General features: G+C 35.5%; 1 protein-coding gene across 3 annotated transcripts in view; it reads left to right on the plus strand.

Moving 5' to 3' along the window:
- LOC107691509 (low density lipoprotein receptor adapter protein 1-B-like) overlaps positions 1 to 6,466 on the plus strand; it is a 16,046-nt gene extending 9,580 nt beyond the window's left edge. The window contains exons 5-9 of one of the 3 annotated variants that reach the window (XM_016490130.1): positions 1,696 to 1,768; positions 2,713 to 2,799; positions 2,909 to 3,006; positions 3,140 to 3,174; positions 4,377 to 4,981. In XM_016490130.1, the coding sequence (XP_016345616.1) occupies positions 1,696 to 1,768; positions 2,713 to 2,799; positions 2,909 to 3,006; positions 3,140 to 3,174; positions 4,377 to 4,650 (567 nt within the window). In that variant the 3' untranslated portion in view covers positions 4,651 to 4,981. Of the gene's footprint in view, positions 1 to 1,695; positions 1,769 to 2,712; positions 2,800 to 2,905; positions 3,007 to 3,139; positions 3,175 to 4,376; positions 4,982 to 5,864 lie in introns of those variants that run through there. The other 2 variants (XM_016490129.1, XM_016490131.1) reach the window with 2 other exon arrangements.
- The last annotated feature ends 1,259 nt before the right edge of the window (positions 6,467 to 7,725 follow it).

Raw genomic sequence — 7,725 nt, forward strand, 5'->3', positions numbered from 1 at the left:
GCCCTCAAGGTCCACTTTCCTGCAGAGTTTAGCTCTAACCCTAATCAAACACACCTGAACAAGCTCATCAAGGTCTTCAAGATTACTAGAAAGTTACAGGTTGCTAAACTCTGTAGGGACATGGACCTCGAGCGCCAGAGTTGAGAACCTCTGGTCTATACCTTTATCACAAATCACACAACTAAAATACAATTCAACTCTTTATTTTTCCAACATTAATAAAAGTGAATCAGTCACATTCACATGACCTACTAAAGTCTGGACACTAGTTTTTAAAGGTGCAGTAAAGCCTCATTAAAAAAAAGTGCCATTAATCAACAAAACATGTATACCTCCACTGGTGATATTTGGTCTATTGAAAATAGAAAAAAATAAAGTATGACTGAATGCTACTTCAAGTGTCTGCTGTTCTGTAATACAATTCAATCTCCATTACCAACATGAACTGCATTTGCTGCACCAATTACAGATTGTTTGAGCAAAAGAAAATATATAACTGACAAGACTGGAATTAACTATAAGTTGAATACCATCATAAATAAGCGTAAAAACACTTTTACTAACACTTTCTATTCACACTTTTCAAAATTAGTCCTATAAAACATAGCTAGCAGTTACAACATTAAGTAATTTCCAGTCATTTCCAATTGTGCTCAAGTGTTTACGTGAAAAACAGCTTTGTGAATCTCTGAACTATTGAAAACATTTTCGCTGAAATATCACTCACTGTGACCGCACGCAAGTTAACTTTAATGAGGTTATGTGATTAATATGAACGTCAATGTACAGTAAAATGAGTCAAGCAAACAAGAATCAAACTATCGAAATGCACACGGACCAAAGTATTACAAATCAGAAATCTAAAACAGAAAGGCAAACTTACCTTAAACACGAGAAAATCCAGCCATGCATCTCCTCCGTGATTATTTCAGGGGCCTTTTCACATGTCCATTGTTTTTGAATTTCTGTGTTACTTTGGCTATATTTTCACACTTAAAACAATAATTTTGTATTCCTCTTGTACCATTGTCCTCTTTTATGCTAAGAAATAAATCTCCTGACAGTTCTCTCTCAAGTGGTTTCTTTTTTGTCAGCATGAAGTCTGAGTATGATTCAGTGGGCCATATAACACTTAATTATCAAGAAATTAATTACCTTAAAAAGTTTTGGTTCAACATACATACCTGTTGATCAGTACTTGCCTTAACCTTACACCAGAATTTATTTTATTTATTTTTTTTATTTAGTAACTTTCAGGAGGGTGTACTCATTTTTACAACACAGCATTTTATCACTTTGATAAGAAAATTGTATTTTCTTTAATAATTTTAACATTCTTCTTTGGTAACAGATCAAGCAGACTTGCTGGAATATTATATCTCTAAAAAACCATAACATGTCTTCTAAGCAAAGAATATATATATACAGTATATGAGAGCGAGATTTCTAGTCTCTGATCTAGTTGTTTTATTATAGCTTTGTGTGAAAATAAGACTACTTCTGTGCATTTTGGTTTGATTTGAATTAACAATGGTATTTGGTCTAAAATGTTTGCAAACCACTGATGACTGATGTTGAAATGCATAGATGCATATATGTTGTATCTGTATGTTGTTCTTGTGCGTATAATGTACAGATACTGCAGTCCTCCTCCTTGTCTGACTGACTTGTTGTTGTCCTGTTGTGTTCTCTCAGGCCCAGGCAGTCACGCTCACGGTGGCCCAGGCCTTTAGAGTGGCCTTCGAGTTCTGGGAGGTTGCCAAAGAAGGTACAGAGTGTCATATCTCTCTGCAGAACCATGTGGAGGTCGTATGTAACTGCAGAGGATCATACACCACAAGTGGAAAATAATTTGTCACTTTGTTTTGAAGTATATGCTCTCAGAGCATTGAGGCTGTCGTGATTGATTATAGCAATCAGACCATTGCTCTGTTGCCTTTTCATATTATAGGAAAGATGGACACACACACAATGATTTTATTTGTATATTTGGTGAACCGAAGCTAGTCAATGCATCACAAAGACATTCCTTATATATCTTGAAGTTTACGAATGTTCTAAAATTATGTGACCAGAATACAATGTAAAATTAATACTTAAAGGAATGGAAAAATTGCTAAATGAAAATTTATTCACCAAGATGTAGATAAACGGCTGATAAAAACATCACTATAATCCACACGACTCCAGTCCATCAATTAACATCTTAGTGAAGTGAAAAGTGGTGTGTTTGTAAAAAATAAATACTTTATTACGTTTAAACAATTGCTTCTGGCTAAAATACAAGTCATCTCATCTGAATCAGGAGAGAAATATGCACGGTTCAAGCACAGTTTACAAGTGAAAACAGTTCTAAACAAATATTTTGATGTTAGAGGACAACAGGGGATGGACTTTTTCACTGTAGGAAGCGTTATTATGGACCATGGGCTCGCATTTTAGCCAGAAGCAGCAGTTTAAAGTTAAAATGCCTGAATAATGCATTGCTTACAAACACAGATTTTCACTTCACAAGACATTAATTAATGGACTGGAGTCGTGTGGATTACTGTGATGTTTTTATCAGCTGTTTGGCCTCTCATTCTGTGCTAGTGATTTTTTTTTCACTTTGGGATGAACTTTTTGTTTAGTGTTCAGTGAAATGTAAGTATATTTTCCTGTTTTATTTTATGGTACAGCATGAAATTAATTAATGTGTTGCTCTACTTTCAGAGAAAGAGAATTGTGTGAAATGGGATTCAGCTGGAGAGACGTCCAACAGCTCGCAGTCGGAGAGATCGGTCAGCCTGAAAGGAGGAGGTACAAACTCCTTAAACTTTCTGTGCCTCATCTTCTATTTTTTTTTTAAGGGTGCACTTTGCACCCTTTAGCACTTTGACATTAATGGGCTGTGTATCTATTCTAGCAGTAGCTACAGATAACCTGTTGGACATTGATGATTACTCATCTGCTGTGGAAAATGTGGACAATCCTCCTGAACCCAACAACAACAGCACCACCCTATGGGTAAGATCGTGTCTTTGTACACCAGTTTTTCTCTTAAATGAGACTCACATGGAGGATACTTCATGAGTGACTGCTTACCATTATCTTTGCTCGTTTTGTTACAATTCGACTACTATTTTGTTCCTCTTTTCAGGAGATGGATGATGGTCTGGAAGAGGCTTTTTCAAGGTATTGAGGCTGTTCTTATCTCCTCTCACAAGCTTCTGTCTCGTCTAAATCTCTTTTCTATCTCTCCTCAATGAGGGGCAAGAAGGGCAAATCCTTGAGAAGTGAGCTGCATGTAAAAAGCATGCTGATAACCTCTCGCACATCAAGACGATCTCAAACTACAATCTTTCTGTGTTTGTTCTTAAAGGTCCCATGGCATGAAAATGTCACTTTATGAGGTTTTTTTAACATTAATATGAGTTCCCCTAGCCTGCCTATGGTCCCCCAGTGGCTAGAAATGGCGATAGGTGTAAACCGAGCCCTGGGTATCCTGCTTTGCCTTTGAGAAAATGAAAGCTCAGATGGCCCAATCTGGAATCTTCCCTTTATGTCGTCATACGGGGAAAGGTTAGGGGGTCTGAATACTTTCCGTACCCACTGTATATAAGAGCATCCAAAAAGCAGCATGTCATGGGACCTTTAAAGATTGTTGGAACCATTTGAAATATTTCTTTTAGTTTGCTACTTTGCTCCGCATAACTTCCTGAAATTGATTAATCATCCAGAGCAACTGAGCAAAGGCACTTTTCCCATACTGATGTCTCATGAGACATATTTTCTCATTTTATTTGTTTATTCTTCACAGAACCAAGCTAAAGCTTTTGCTCTGCGATTGGCCTTCAATGATTTATTTCTGATGGCATATAGATGAAAAACCTGACCTGAATATTAGTGCTTTGAGTACAAATGCTTTCAATTTTATTTGATTAAATCCACCAGAAAGACTGAACATGGAATGCTTGGAAACATTTCCTCAACAAGCTTCTTATTTATAATTTTTTTATTTTTTCCTTTCTACTGCTGTTTTTGTCTACTGTTGTCAGACTTATAATGGTTGCTATGAATAATTGATAATGTAAATAAGAAAATTAATTAGTGTATAATAATAATAAACAATTATTATTAATGATTTTTTGTAGAACTGAGCAAATAAATTATAAGAAAAATTGAGATTAAGTAATTGTATATAATACATGTGTATAATAATAATAATAATAATGAAGTAGCTAACACCGCATTTAACCTGTCATGTCTACTGGAAGATTAATATCAAAAACTCTTTCATGGATTATCAACTCCTTTAAAATAGAACTGTGTTTCTTAAAGGGGTACAGAGAAACGTCCTGCGGCCCTTAAATGTTGTGCTCTCTCTTTGTTCCTAGCTGCAGTTTGGATAGCTATGAGTACTCTCCAGGTAACAAGTACAGGTCCAGTCCTGTACCAATCCAACCTAAGCTCAACTTCCACCCGCTCCATACCCAAATCTGTGTCCTGTTTATATACTGTCTGTCAGTCTGTGACATCATTCCCCTCCCCTGTTGTCTTCCAGAACCCTGCCACCTTTCACTGATCAACCCAACCAAATTAGCATCCTGGGCTGGTACTGACCCAACATACAGATCTGATTGTGAATTTGATGGCAGGGTTCTGCAATGATCCATATTTAAATGCAATGTGCAGGACATGGTGTCTTGGTGATTTTTTTCCCCCTCCTAAATATATGTATTTTTTACCCTTAAGGATTGTTTCCTTCAATATCCCATCATTCTCAGTCTAGCCAGTTTGTATGTTATTTGTGTGTTTTCATGTTTTGTTGTTATCCCTGAACATAACGCTTAGTTAAATGTGTAATACGATTACATTGTACTGCATGTCTTCTAGCCTTACAAATAAAACCATACCAGTTGTTAGCATAGTAAATAACATAGCTACCAACCAAATGTGGCCTTTAAAGGAATAGTTCACCCAAAAAATGAAAATTTGCTGAAAATGTATTCACTCTCAGGCCATCCAAGATGTACATGACTTGTTTCTTCATCAGAAAAGATTTGGAGAAACATCACTCGCTCACCAGTGGATCCTCTGCAGTGATTGAGTGCCGTCAGAATGAGACAAACAGCTGATAAAAACATCACAATAATCCACAAATAATCTACACGACTCCAGTCCATCAATTGCCATCTTGTGAAGTAAAAAATTGTGTGTTTGTAATAAATCCATCAAGATGTTTGTAACTTCAAATGAATCCTCTATCCATAGTATCGCTCTGTCAATAATCAGAAATGTACAGAGATCAAGCGTTATTCCTCCAAGTGAGGAAGCGTTATTACAGATAATGGACTCATATTTTGTCTGGAAGCAATTGTTTAAAATTAAATGCCTTATTCATTTATTTATTTTTTCTATAAACACAGCTTTTCACTTCACAAGGTGTTAATTGATGGACAGGAGTTGTATGGATTACTTGTGGATTATTGTGATGTTTTTATCAGCTGTTTGTCTCTCATTCTGACGGCACCCATTCACTGCAGAGGATCCATTGGTGAGCAAGTGATGTAATGCTAAATTTCTCTAAATCTGTTCTGATGAAGAAACAAACTTATCTTGGAAAGCCTGATGGTGAGTAAAGTTTCTGGAAATTTGTATTTTGAGGTGAAATATTCCTTTAATTAAACCTTTAGACCCATATGGGCAATCCCAGAATTACAGATGTCACAAAATCAGGGGGTTCATTTATATTTTTATGTGGTTAGGTTAAAATGTGGTAACATTTTAATGGAATTGCTCATATGTTAATCAAACCTGTACATCTGCATCCCTGAAGAGTTTTAGCTTTTTCAGTTGACATTCGTCTGTCTCTTTCCCCGTAGACTTGCTGAGTCTCGTACTAACCCCCAGGTCCTGGACATTGGGCTGACACCTCAGGACTGGAACTCTGAGACCAATTGGGACAAGACCCATGGAAACGCACCAAACGCAGATGAGCTCTTCAGCCTCTGAGCACAGATAGGTTTGTGGGAAGAAGTAGATCTGGGAACCTCATGCAGGAGTTTGCTGTCAGTTGAGAGGGCAGCACACTGGTCCTTCTCATCTTGATCATCTGGTCCATCACACCAAAGCAATAGCAGATGAGTCTATTTTTGCAAAAAAAAACAAAAAAAAAAACTATACTATGCCACCTGAGTTTACATGCTTTATTTTTATCAATTCAAATGTATACAGAATAATGTATGTAGATACCAGAATCAGTATTGTTTTCATGTATGTTTATCATATGATATATAACATTGTGTATATTCAGGTGCACCATAGAGCTACTTTAAGGTCTAATCCTGTAGTTTGCTGCTTTGAGATCCATTTATCACCACAATTCTCTAAATTAATGATAACATGAAAATTAGCATTAAATTCACAGTACAGCTTCTCTTTAGCATCTTATAATGCCTATGAGTCATATTTCAGTATTTAATTATTTTTTAAATCCAGACTGTATATGATTGTTATAACACCCAAAGGGGCCATTTAATATTTCTCAAAAAAGTATAATAAAAGTGTTAATATTATCTAAGAATTTATCTCATTATTATTTATTTTAATTTGTTTGTGCATTGTATGTGTATTATACAGTATTTCATTATCTCATTATTATCATCATCATCATCATCATCATCATCATTATTATTATTCCTTAATATGTCATTATCTGTTACATTTTATTTTATAATTAAAAATTATATTGTATTCATCCATATTCTAAACTACTTGTCCTATGTAGGGCCGTTGGGATTATGGAGAACATTATATCTCTAGGAGATGTTATTACATTACATTATTTTTTAGCTTTAATAACTTAATTATTCATGCATATTTTAAACATGAATTTGTCACATTGCTACACAATCCATTTAATTCAGTCAAAAAGCTGCTAAATATTAAATGATAAAAAAAAATGAAGATTAAAGATTTTTCAATTTAAATAGGAAATCTTGTTAATATTACATAAAAAAAAACAAAAAACATAAAACTTGTGTCTATCCAATAACTACATTATTTATCCTACAACAGGTAATTTTTCTTTTATTTATTTATTTTTTTAACTATTTTTAGTCACCAGGAGAGGGCAGCATTGCCTTCTAAAATTCTCTGGCTCTTTATCTCCATTTTAGGCCTTTGTGTGAAATTGTGTTCTTGTGCATGAGGTGGATTTTTCACTTTTTCTATATTCGTCCCAGATGGCACAAAATGCACTTGACACATGTAGAGCAGCTGCAGCAGAGTCTATTTGAAATGCCACAGGAGAGATGCTTCTTTAGTTTACTGAAGCACACATTCAGCAGGAGAAATCCCTGTATTCCTCACGAATGACGGTTATTGTGGCGGTGGATGGCAATATATTGGCAAGAGAACCCTATACTTCACCTGAAAACCTCACACCAGTAAACCAAATCCCAAGAAAGTCTTATTGAGCGCTCACTGAATATTAATGCAATACAGATTTTATATATTAGTGTCATTTCCTGTAACCCATGAGAAAGCTTTTCTTAAGTACGGGTGATTTTGTTTGTCAACATGGACTAACTTGACCTTTGTGCTCCTAAAAATGGACGCAATTTTCCTGTATCTTTTGCTTCAGCTTGGAATCGAAACCAAGCGTTTGATTAGCGTGTGGCTGTGTGTGTTTGTTGCATACATGTGTGGAGTCAGGTGTGCATGTGGGTTTAATCGTGTGAC

The sequence above is a fragment of the Sinocyclocheilus anshuiensis genome, unplaced genomic scaffold, assembly GCF_001515605.1.
Source record: "Sinocyclocheilus anshuiensis isolate Anshui unplaced genomic scaffold, SAMN03320099.WGS_v1.1 scaffold162, whole genome shotgun sequence".
NCBI classification, from domain to species: Eukaryota; Metazoa; Chordata; class Actinopteri; order Cypriniformes; family Cyprinidae; genus Sinocyclocheilus; species Sinocyclocheilus anshuiensis.